The 12519-nt window shown below is 40.9% G+C and overlaps 1 protein-coding gene across 3 annotated transcripts in view; it reads right to left on the reverse strand.

The window, feature by feature from the left end:
* Positions 1–12519, reverse strand: part of nbas (NBAS subunit of NRZ tethering complex) — a 256830-nt gene that overhangs the window by 198725 nt on the left and 45586 nt on the right. For all 3 annotated transcript variants that reach the window (XM_058393499.1, XM_058393497.1, XM_058393500.1), the window contains exons 9-14: positions 12219–12317; positions 8766–8904; positions 8557–8622; positions 4859–4987; positions 4395–4458; positions 1898–2091 (exon numbers count right to left, since the gene is read on the reverse strand). In XM_058393499.1, coding sequence (XP_058249482.1) covers positions 1898–2091; positions 4395–4458; positions 4859–4987; positions 8557–8622; positions 8766–8904; positions 12219–12317 — 691 coding nt within the window. The remainder of the gene's footprint in view (positions 1–1897; positions 2092–4394; positions 4459–4858; positions 4988–8556; positions 8623–8765; positions 8905–12218; positions 12318–12519) is intronic.

Genomic DNA, 12519 nt, shown 5'->3' on the forward strand with positions numbered 1-12519 from the left:
ATAAGTAGTAGTAGTATCAGTAGTAGTAGTAGTAGTAGTGGTGGTGGTGGTGGTGGAAGAAGTAGCAGTAGTAGTAGGTTCAGTATAAGTAGTAGTAGTATCAGTAGTAGTAGTAGTAGTAGTGGTGGTGGTGGTGGTGGAAGAAGTAGCAGTAGTAGTAGGTTCAGTATAAGTAGTAGTAGTATCAGTAGTAGTAGTAGTAGTAGTGGTGGTGGTGGTGGTGGAAGAAGTAGCAGTAGTAGTAGGTTCAGAATAAGTAGTAGTAGTATCAGTAGTAGTAGTAGTAGTAGTGGTGGTGGTGGTGGAAGAAGTAGCAGTAGTAGTAGGTTCAGTATAAGTAGTAGTAGTATCAGTAGTAGTAGTAGTAGTAGTAGTGGTGGTGGTGGTGGTGGTGGAAGAAGTAGCAGTAGTAGTAGGTTCAGTATAAGTAGTAGTAGTATCAGTAGTAGTAGGTTCAGTATAAGTAGTAGTAGTATCAGTAGTAGTAGTAGTAGTAGTAGTGGTGGTGGTGGTGGAAGAAGTAGCAGTAGTAGTAGGTTCAGTATAAGTAGTAGTAGTATCAGTAGTAGTAGGTTCAGTATAAGTAGTATCAGTAGTAGTAGTAGTAGTAGTAGTAGTAGTGGTGGTGGTGGTGGAAGAAGTAGCAGTAGTAGTAGGTTCAGTATAAGTAGTAGTAGTATCAGTAGTAGTAGTAGTAGTGGTGGTGGTGGTGGAAGAAGTAGCAGTAGTAGTAGGTTCAGTATAAGTAGTAGTAGTAGTACTATGAATGCCCCATTCATTTAATCACGGTTGTGATTGGCTGCTGGCTGTGCATACAGTTGTGGAAAGGGAAGCAGAATTCTCCAGCATCCCAGTTTTTCACGTGTCACTGTCCCGAGTGTTTGGTTTTTTTCTGTGTACGCTGTATTTTTGCGTTTTTTCTGCAAGCCCTATTATGTCGCCCAAACGTTCTGCACCTTCTAAGGCTTCTGGCGAAGGAACATACATATATACAGTACTCACTATAAATGTGATATTTCTACGAATGTACTCAAAATTCATCTCGCTATATATTTTCAAATGTTTTCTGTGTGTGTTTAAAGAGTGTGGGAAGGTAATTTATGGCTTAAACCATAAAAAAAAAGCAGGGGTCAGTGTATCACAAATTTTCGTTTATCGCAGGTGGTTTTGGAACATAACCCCCGCGATAAACGGGGGATTACTGTATCAGTAGTAGTAGTAGTGATGGTGGAAGAAGTAGCAGTAGTAGTAGGTTCAGTATAAGTAGCAGTAGTGGTAGTGGTATCAGTATCAGAATTGGTATCAATATTATTATCAGTAGTAGTAGCAGTGGTGGTGGTGGAAGAAGTAGCAGTAGTAGTAGGTTCATTATCAGTATCATGGAGTAGTAGTAGTATCAGTAGTAGTAGTGGTATCAGTATCAGAATTGGTATCAGTATTATCATCAGTAGTAGTAGTAATAGTGGTAGAATCAGTAGTCAGTAATAGTAATAGCAGTAGTACAGAGGGGTACAAAAGCAGTATTGTTTGTAGTAGGTTTACATGCTGGGATATGATCTCATAACATCCTGTAAGTGGTCCAGAGTCTTAACTGCTGAGCAACCCCTGCTGCAGAAGTGATATTTCAGTAGTCAGCAGTAGTAATAGCAACTACAGAAGTATACTACTGTAGTTTGGACACACCTTTTATTTAAATGTGTTTTGTTTGTAGAAAGAAATAAACTTCAGGAAAGAACATGGAATTAGAAGGTGTGTCCAAACTTTTGACTGGTAGTCTACCAGTAGGAAAAATTGGAGCGTTGTAGCACTAGTAATAAGCATATAATAATAATAATAATAATAATAATAATAATAATAGGATAGGATAGGATAGGATAGGATATTAACACACACACACCTCCAGGCTAAGAAAGCCGCCATCATGAGCCGAAGTGACTCGGGGCGAGGGCTCAAACCATTCACACGATTTTCCCAGGAGATTGGTGAGAGCTCGCACGGAGGAGACGGTGAGAGAGCCGGAACAACGGGCCAGAATCAGAGCCTGGTCACTCCACCAACCCACATCCATCAACGACTGATACTGCTCTTTATCTGCAGAGAGAGAGAGAGAGAGAGAGAGAGAGAGAGAGAGAGAGAGAGACAGAAAGTTAATAATCCTGTGTTTATTTATCAGTTCCTACAGGATTTCATGGTTTTGCGATCAAAAAAATCTACTGAGAATCCTGCGCTTGTCATTTCACCAATTCAATCAGAATGACTTCCACAAAAAGGCACCTCAAGTTGCATAAGGAATTTTAATTCTTCAAATCCTCCATTACTACAAAACACATTTCCAATAATCTGAGTTAAAACTTATGTATTATTTTTTTAAAAAACAAACCGAGGGATGTCTGCTTCACCTCTCGTATTAATCAGAGTTACTCTGCTGTGATTAAATAAAAAGTGCTGTTTGTAGGAAGAAGAAAAACATCGAGAAACAAAGATGCAAGATGCAAAGTGTGAAAAGAGGGGGAAAAAATGAAAGGAGAACAAAAGGGTAAGCAGGATCGCTGTTAAAATATTAATCTCACATTTCTAGCAAAGCTTTCTTACTAAACAACGAGACAAGAGTCGTGAGGTAAATAGAGTTTTTACTCCATACAGCCTGCTTCTAAAACACTGCCAGGATCAAGAGTGAAATATGTCTCATTTCTACATGAACCCACTTATTATTATTATTTAAAGTGAAAGGTTCTCAGTGAAGGATTTTTTTCTTCATTAAAATCATAACTCAAGTTTCTCGAACCCAAACACCATCAACATAATGAACAAACACTCCAAGTCTTCACTCAACTCCTTCACTTCCTCCTCACGTCTCTCCTGCCGTGTTCATCGAAGTTTAGAAAGAATACAGAGTTCAAAAAACACAGGAGAGAAATAAGAAAAAAAAAAGAGTGGGAGGAAAAAGAAAGGGAAAAAGGATCATTATGTACTAGCCGGTGTAGAAGAGCAGAAAATAAACAGTGAGGCAGTTAGAATCTAAAAGACGCTTTCAGTCTGCTGGTGCGCTTATGATGGAGAGAGAGAGAGAGAGAGACAGAGAGAGATAGTGTGTGTTTGAGAGAGAGAGAGAGAGAGAGATAGTGTGTGTTTGAGAGAGAGAGAGAGAGAGAGAGAGAGAGACGGAGAGAGAGAGAGTGTGTGTGAGAGAGAGATAGTGTGTGTTTGAGAGAGAGAGAGAGACGGAGAGAGAGAGAGTGTGTGTGAGAGAGAGAGAGAGAGAGAGAGAGAGAGAGAGAGAGAGAGGAGAGATGGAGAGAGAGTGTGTGTGTGTGAGAGAGAGAGAGAGAGAGAGAGAGAGAGAGATAGTGTGTGTTTGAGAGAGAGAGAGAGAGAGAGAGAGAGAGAGACAGATAGAGAGAGAGAGTGTGTGTGAGAGAGAAAGAGAGAGAGACAGACAGACAGAGAGAGAGAGACAGACAGACATACAGAGAGAGAGAGAGAGAGAGGGGAAGAGTGTGAGTGCTGCAGATGCATTATGAAAATGTCTGATCAAAATGTTGTGAATTTAATCGTGGGGTTTTATTAAACCGTATATTTCACGTCACATGGAAGCTTCTGTGTGTGTGTGTGTGTGCGCATTATAGAAGAAGTTCACTTCCAGAACAAAAATCTACCATCTATCATCCAAGATGTTCATGTCTTTCTTTTTTCAGTCATAAAGAAATGATGTTTTTTGAGAAAAACATTTCAGGATTTTTTCTCCATATAGTGGACTTCAATGGTGTCTGAACTTCCAAAATGCAGTTTAAATGCAGCTTCAAAGAGCTCTAAACCATCCCAGTCCAGGAGGAAGGCTCTTATCTAGACAAACCATCGGTCATTTTCTTAGAAAAATAAAAAATTGTAGACTTTCTAACCACAAAAGCTCGTGTAGCACTAGCTCTGGGATGAGCATCCACGAAACTACGGACTATATTATCACGTCAAAAGGTCACCATTTTGGACGATCAAACTCACGGGCACCATTATAGTCCACTATATGGAGAAAAATTATGAAATGTTCTCCTCAAAAAGCATCATTTCTTTACGATTGAAGAAAGAAAGACAGGAACATCTTGGATGACCAGGGCATGAGGAAATTATTTGTAGATTTTTGTTCTGGAAGTGAACAACTTCTTTAAAAGGTAAGTTACGGTGAGAATAAACAGCTGTCTGTTGTTTAATGTGTGCTCAGCTCATATGTGTGTAAGTGCTGCTGAAAAAAAAAACAAGTTTAAAAATAAATAAATAAATAGGGATTTTAGGTGTAATCTTTTGACACTGGTGTTCATTGGCTGTGTGTGTGTGTGTGTGTGTGTGTGTGTGGTTTCTACTAATGTTTTAATTAAACGTTATCTGAAACCATCCGTTACCTCTGATTTTCTTTCTCTTCTCTAGCGAGGTCTTCCACTCTGGATTAATCTCCTCATAGCCAGGCTGCAGAGAGAGAGAGAGAGAAAGAAAGAGAGAGAGAGAGAGAGAGAGAGAGAGAGAGAGAGAGAGAGAGAGAGAAAGAAAGAAAGAAAGAAAGAAAGAAAGAAAGAAAGAAAGAAAGAAAGAAAGAAAGAAAGAAAGAAAGAAAGAAAGAAAGAAAGAAAGAAAGAAAGAAAGAAAGAAAGAAAGAAAGAAAGAAAGAAAGAAAGAAAGAAAGAAAGAAAGAAAGGAGTGACTCAGTGTGACTCAGCAGCAGATGCTGAACCTGCAGCATCAGACAGACATTACTGGCACCACAAGACCATGCAAAGGCACATGCACACACACAGACACACACACACAGACACACACACACACAGACACACACACACAGAAAGACAGACAGACAGGTCTGAAGCTCTACCTGCTCCTCCTGCTTCCAGCTGCTCCTATGTTTGAGTGATGGAACGTCCCACACACTGAGAGCGCCGGAAAAATGGATGACGGCCAACATCGCTCCGTTAGGAGACACACTCATCCTGAACACACCATCCTACACACACACACACACACACACACACACAGACAGTGTACACACAGAGTTCAGTAACCTGGACTGAACTTCTACGGGATAAAATAATCCAAATAATAAACTATAAAATAGCATCTGTAACTTATTTAAAAAATAAATTCTGCTCAATTCTGTCTTTAATAATCATCAAATATCGCCTTAAAACACACGCATGACAGAAAAAATATCAGAGAATATACCAGGATTAGCTGAACTTGTAAAAACAACAGAACAATATTCCTGAAAATAATTTGTTGAGATACAATTTGGGCTAACATGAGGATGGGCGTGGCTAAAACTGTGCTAACAAGGATGGGTGCGGCTAAAACTGTGCTAACATGAGGATAGGCGGGGCTAAAACTGTGCTAACAAGGATGGGCGGGGCTAAAACTGTGCTGACCTTAGGGTGGGTGGGGCTTACACTGTGCTGACCTTAGGGTGGGTAAGGCTTACACTGTGCTGACCTTAGGGTGGGTAAGGCTAAAACTGTAAGGAGGATAGGTATGATAAAATTTGTACTGACATGAGGATGGGTTGGGTCAAAACTGTACTAACAGGAGGATGGGCGGGGTTAAAATTGTACTGACATAAAGATGGGCAGAAATAAATTACAAACACTAACAAAATTGTACTAGCATGGGGATGGGCTGAGTTCAAAAAGTACTAACATGGGGTGGGTGGGGTTAAACTGTACTCACATGGGGTAGGCAGGGTTTAAAATGTACTAACATGGGGTGGGCAGGGTTCAAAATGTACTAACATGGGGTGGGTGGGGTTAAACTGTACTAGCATGGGGTGGGTGGGGTTAAACTGTACTAACATGGGGTGGGGGGTTAAACTGTACTAACATGGGGGGGTGGGATAAACTGGGGTTGGGCGGGTTAAACTGTAAAACATGGAGTGGGCGGGTTCAAAATGTACTAACATGGGGTGAGGTTAAAATGTACTAACATGGGGTGGGTGTGGTTTAACATTTTAGAGAAATTCTCCCCCACTCTACATCATTTCAGTTCTTTGATGGCATCTGTTCACACAAACCTGTCTTACTAACCCACCTCAGCATCTCACTGGGGCTGAGCTCTGCACTTCCAACACCTTCTTCAGTCAGATATCAAATTTTCTGCTGTGTTTGGGATCATTGCCCTGTTCCATGACTCAATTTCGGCCCAGATTAAGCTGCTGGACAGATGGCCTCGCAAGAATTTTCTGGTATAAAGTGGAGTTCATCGATCCTGTGTCCTCCATCATCATGCTACAGAGTTGCTATGAAGACTTCTGGTGATATGCAGTGTTTTTGTTGCCAAACATGGCACTGTGCATGATAACCAAACATCTCCACTTTGGAGATCTTTCATCAGTATAAAGAATACAGTTCCAGATACTTTGCATCCTAACGCATGCTGCCATATTCTTTTTGGTCAGACAAAGCTTTGTTTTTCTAGCCATCATTGTCTTGTTCATTTATCTTTTTTTAACCTGATTCTGTCATGAACCTAAACATTTAACATCCTTCTAGATGCTTGTAGGTCATGATGCAGCTCTTGTTTTTTGTTTTTTTTTCCCTTTACATCTTAAGTCTGAACTTGGTGAGAAGCTCACTCCAGGGAAGTCTTGAAGGATCTAAAATTTGTAAACATTCCTTTTCACAGCAGAATGATGGATTTTAAATCACTTAAAGACGACCTTAAAACCTTTCCAGAACTGATGAGGAGCTTCTCTGAGCTCGTGTCTGACGTCCTTCCTTGGCATGTTGTAGACACACACCTGAGTGCTCCACAACACTAAACTGGAGCTTGAGATCATTTAGCAGTGTTTGAGAGATAATTATTTTTCTTGGCGAGTTCTTGTGTAATAACTAATAAGACAGAAAAGCCCAGGAGATCAAACTGTCAAGAAGTTCTGACAAAAAAAAAAAAACCTGCTATCAACTCAAAGAGCAGCACAGGAATAGGATTTAGACACAAAGTGTTATTTCGTGGTAACTTCTTGAAGTTGTGGCGCAGAATCCAAATGATTCAACCGTGTCATTACACACAGCATGCTAATTCGACAAATTCTACAATACACTATTGGTTTTGTTGCATCATCTGAATGTAGAACTTCTCTGAGGTTCCCTAAGGTGAGAAGAGATGCAAATCACCATCTACTCTGCCAGGGGTGGAACTGCAACCAGAACTGGAAGTTAAGCTTCAATTGTCCAACAATAAATAGTAGAACTATTATACAGCTTTGTGTTCTTATTAGCATTATGCTAGGAGGTAGTACAGTAAATGCTAATGTTTGTATAGAAATATCTATTCTGTGGTGTAATGAAGGAACAGAAGGATTGACAGAGCAACCAGATACTTCAGCGTCTAACGAAGCTAGGCAGTTTTAGAGCGATTCACCATTTAGCTACAACAAACAAAATAATACAATAATAAAATGAATACAATAAAATACAATAAAATGAATGCTAAATTCTGGAGAAAGAGCAAGTCGATGTAGGTATTTGGCGAACTACAGCTATCAGCATGTTGGCTAGTTATAGCAGTGAGCCAATCTTAGCTAGCTAGTGCTAATTTGCTTGACAAGCTTTTTTGGAATTTGCATAGAATTTCTGAATGCACACAAACCGTAATAAAGGAATACAACACCACTAGTTTAATTTAATATAAGATCCTACGTAGTCTTTAATCTATGCTCTCGGCCATGTTGAATTTATATCGCAGCTCTGCTAAATTCTCCGCTCTGATTGGTCAGAAGACTGCACCTGAAATCGCAGGGTTATTAATGTCCTCATTATTACTCTAACAGCTCGTTCAAAGCGGCTTCTGTGTCGGAAGCTCTGCATAACCCGAGCGTTTAAACATAATCTTAAACATATTAAAGGACGTGCTAAACAGGAGTCTTCAGGACAGAGGGATCCCTCGTTTATACAGCCATAAAATAAATAGCTGTGCTATAAGAGCAACGTACAGGATGTACTTAGAAGTGTAAATGGCATTAAACTGGACAAAAAAAAAAGACTGAGAAGAGAAGAGAAGAGAAGAGAAGAGAAGAGAAGAGAAGAGAAGAGAAGAGAAGAGGTAGAGAAGTGGGGAGGAAGAGTAAGAGGAAGAGAAGAGAAGAGAAGAGAAGAGAAGAGAAGAGAAGAGAAGAGAAGAGTAAGAGGCAGGGAAGAGAAGAGAAGAGAAGAGAAGAAAAGGAAGAGAAGAGAAGAGTAAGAGAAGAGAAGAGAAGAGAAGAGAAGAGAAGAGAAGAGAAGAGAAGAGAAGAGAAGAGAAGAGTAAGAGGAAGGGAAGGGAAGGGAAGGGAAGGGAAGGGAAGGGAAGGGAAGGGAAGGGAAGGGAAGGGAAGGGAAGAGAGGAAAAGAGAATAGAAGAGAAAACAAAAGAGAAGAGAAGAGAAGAGAAGAGAAGAGAAGTGGGGAGGAAGAGTAAGAGGAAGAGAAGAGAAGAGAAGTGGGGAGGAAGAGGAAGAGGAAGAGGAAGAGAAGAGAAGAGAAGAGAAGAGAAGAGAAGAGAAGAGAAGAGAAGAGAAGAGAAGAGAAGAGAAGAGAAGAGACTCACCTGTTCGTTGTTTTGCCTGGAAAAAAATCGGAATGTGGGCATTCGGAATAGCCCTCTCCTCTGGGACTGGACAGAACCAAGAGACAGCAATTAACATCAGTGCAATTAACAGCCAGGTTCATGCTTCATAATATCAGGATTATTATTATTCTGGATTACGAATGAGAAGAAATCTCAGTGGACTCTGTGTGTGTGTGTGTGTGTCTTACCGCTAGGACATCGTCTTCATAGCTGATGACTTGTTTATAATGCGGCGAGCCCGATAACACCCTCCATGTGGTGATGCCCCAGCGAGCGGCCATGGAGGCGGCGCCCTCGTCTGACCGGCATCCGCCCACCAGCAGCAACCTGAGACGAGCACAGATGAGCATTAAAACATCTCACTCTCCTGAATTCCAATCCTAAGAGGCTGGACTGTCAGAAAGCATCACGTATTCACTGTACAGGTTGTGTTCAGGGGGATAATTAAAAACAAATCAGCGCCGAATCTCTGAAACGCCTTGCCACATGTTATTAAGGGATATGATGAAAGCTTTATGCTGTGTAATTTTGTAAAATTAAAAAAAAATGATGCAAAAGAAGAAACTAGGTAACGTTGGGGCTGCTTCTCTCTGAACAAAATGGATCAATGGATCAGACTGTGATCCTGAGACATATGCATAAAAAACTTCAGTTGCTCCTGTGACTTTTTCAGTCTAATTTTGTGACTATTTTGCACACCATAGCCTCAGATTCCTGTTCCTGGTGATCAGAATTGAACCTGACCTGCTTTTCTGTACACCACGGCTGTAAAGGGTTATTATTCGAGTTACTGAAACCTTCCTGTCAACTCAAACCAACACATGCTTCAAAGGACAGTTACAGGATATATTAAGGATAAACTTATCATAATGCTCTGCTAGGATTTAATCGATTTCTTAGGATTTCTACCAACAATCACGTCTAATGATCAGAAGAAGAAATGAAAATAAACATATTCCTGCTAATGCCGCATGCTTCAGGGGACAGAGATGCTGAGGGACATGTCACATGAGAACCATCAGTAGTGAAAGCCTGCAGCAGACAGCGATGACGCAGCTCTCCAGGAGCTGAGAGGGTTAAAGGACTTGCTCAGAGACCCAGCAGTGGCCGCTCAGTAGCTCTGGGGCTCGAACCTTTGACCTTCTGATCAATAAACCAGAGCTTTTAGCAGCAAACAGGTTTACCAACCAGAAGCAACACAACACGCTCCAGCTGGTTCAGAGACCCCTCTGTGAAGCCGCGGAGCGTCTATTTTGCTGCACGATACACATGACATGAGGGTCTGGATTTTGGGAAAAAAAACTATTTTTATTAATTAACTTGAACAGGTTTCCAAGAAGAAGTGTTGTTATTAACATAATGATGTGTGGAAGGGATGGAAGGAGTGATACAGCATGAGGCAGGATGACCAAACTGAGCTGAACAAATGCACCGCAACCACAGTTACGTAAGACTAAAGCTCGCACAACACAAACCAGTCGAGCTGCCGGTTTCATGCTGGTTCACTGGACCTGTGGAGCAGCAGAATACAGACCGAGCCAGCTAATGAATTTATGATCTGTTATGATCTCTCTCTCTCTCTCTCTCTGTGGTGGCGGTGTTCCAATCCACACTAATATATATTCACTATACACACTACACAGTGTGTTATGAGCAGCATGTAGCCACCTAAGTGCACCTGTGAGTGTGTTTTTTATTGCAACAGGCCAAAACATGCAACATATGGAAAAGTTCTGAGTGTGGACTGAGTTAGAGACAGAGAGAGAGAGACAGAGAGAGAGAGAGAGAGAGAGAGAGAGAGAGAGAGAGAGAGAGATGAAGACTGTCTCAAAGCCAGACCTTCCCTTCCAAAAACGTCTCATCAGTTAAACCAAAGACCGGTGTGAGAAGATGATAAGAGAAGAAAGTAGGCAGCCACATAGCTAATCTCAAACACACACACACACACACACAGAGTCTTAAAGTTTAACACTGCCCCCTGGTGACAGTCCAAGTTCTCTCCTTTCTTTATTTCTCTCTCTCTCTCTCACACACACACACACACAGTAAAATGTTAAAAGCTATAAAACCTAAAAATAAAAAAGTAAAGATTAAGATTAAGTAGAACACATATCTCAGTTGTAACAGTTTGTAAATAAAAGGATTAAATGCCAACGAAATCACGATTGTCTTCGATTCCTTTCACTGCTAAATATTAAATAAACAAAAACACAAACAACATTATCATCTTGCTGTCAGGCTGTAAACAGATCTACACAGTACATGCTCACACAGATCATGCAGTGCTTTCGAGAGTAGACCTCTTAGATCTTTTTTATATGATATAGCCTCCTGTAAACCCTCCTGAACTTCTACATCTCCTTTTTACAGTGGGGTAGAAAATAAAACACATGCGCAAAAGAATAACTTCTAAACAACTGAGGCTGCACTTATCTAGCCTGGCGATAAAATAAAAGGACGTACAGAGGGACTCGCACTGTGCACTGATGTCTCAAATCTATCACTATTACGGCCTTTAATCGTACGAGAACAAGCAGCACCAGTGAGGCAGGCATGTCTAATAAAGTGGACGGTTTAAAAAACTGATTTGTGTCCGTCTTACAGATCAGGCCTTGTACAATGGTTTCATCGCTGCACTGATAAAACACAATTTTACATTCCATAAGGTTCCAAGGGGGTGGTGGTAGCTCAAGTGGTTAAGGCTCTGGGTTGCTGACCAGAAGATTGGGGTTCAAGCCCCAGCACTGCCCTTGAGCAAGGCCCCATACCCCCCCAGCTCCAGGGGTGCTGCATCATGGCGAAGAAAGACCTTCACTGTGCAGTAATGTATATGTGACAAATAAAGGCTGCTTAAGGTTCTATAAAAAATATTACAGCCAGATAGCAGTTGGTGTACCTAATAAACTGGCAGACGAGCGTGTAAGATCAAGAGACAAACACGAAAGGCTCTGAAACAGCCCCAGTTTTGAATAATGGGCACTTTAAATCCAGGTCATACCTTGAGGTCCACAGTGAATTAGAAAAGGGAGAAACAAATTGATTCCTACATCTGTCAGCGTGTTATTACACACCCTTCAGGCCTTCGGTGTCATTTTATGAACTTGGAACAGAAAGTTAAATCTTTTATAAGCCTCGTGGAAGCGCATAACTTTTAAATGTGTGTACACGGCTTTCAAACTTTTTACTGGTTTGGAGTCTCTGCTGGTTTAGGTAATAAAACTATATTCTGGAAGGAAGCAGAATGATGAGGATGAGTGAATTAAAGTGGCAGCCGATGGTGCGTTCAAGTCACGCTGGGAAGAAGGTGTTTACCAGTCTGTTTGAAAGTCGTAATTACGCCTACGAGTTGGAAAAGTGTCCGTGATCTCAGAAAGGAAACACGATGGAATCAACATTTTATGGTAAAATTAATTGAAATGGGATGTTTCCTCTCCTCAGGAGCTAATACAAGAAAATTACATAATATACACAATAATAATAAAGATTACATCAGCTTCAGAAATTGATTTAAACAAAAAAAAAGCAAAACACACCTTTTACCAATAGATATAATTTTCTAAAATTAATTAAGAGAACCTTAATTGACTTCATGTTGCAATTACAACTTCCCGGCTCATAAATACGGAATTCAGGTTACTTACCTGTGTCCCGGGTGATAGATGGCCGCCGTGACGCCGTTGCTGTAGTGGGTGGAGAAACTGAAGGTGTGACTTTCCTGGAAGCCCTGGTTAGTTCCGGTACTGAAAGATGAACAGAAAGCTGGTTAGCTGAGTACAAGACGAGCTCCTCTGAGACGTAAAGAATGAGTGATGTTTATCATAGCATTAGAACACAGGATTTCTAGAACTTGCTAGTCACCTGCTAGTAAAACTAAGAACCGCCTACAACCTTCCGCTTGATCTCATTTATTCACCAACTTTTCCAAATAAAAGTCTAAAGACT

This window comes from Hemibagrus wyckioides, linkage group LG06, assembly GCF_019097595.1.
Source record: "Hemibagrus wyckioides isolate EC202008001 linkage group LG06, SWU_Hwy_1.0, whole genome shotgun sequence".
Taxonomy (NCBI): domain Eukaryota; kingdom Metazoa; phylum Chordata; class Actinopteri; order Siluriformes; family Bagridae; genus Hemibagrus; species Hemibagrus wyckioides.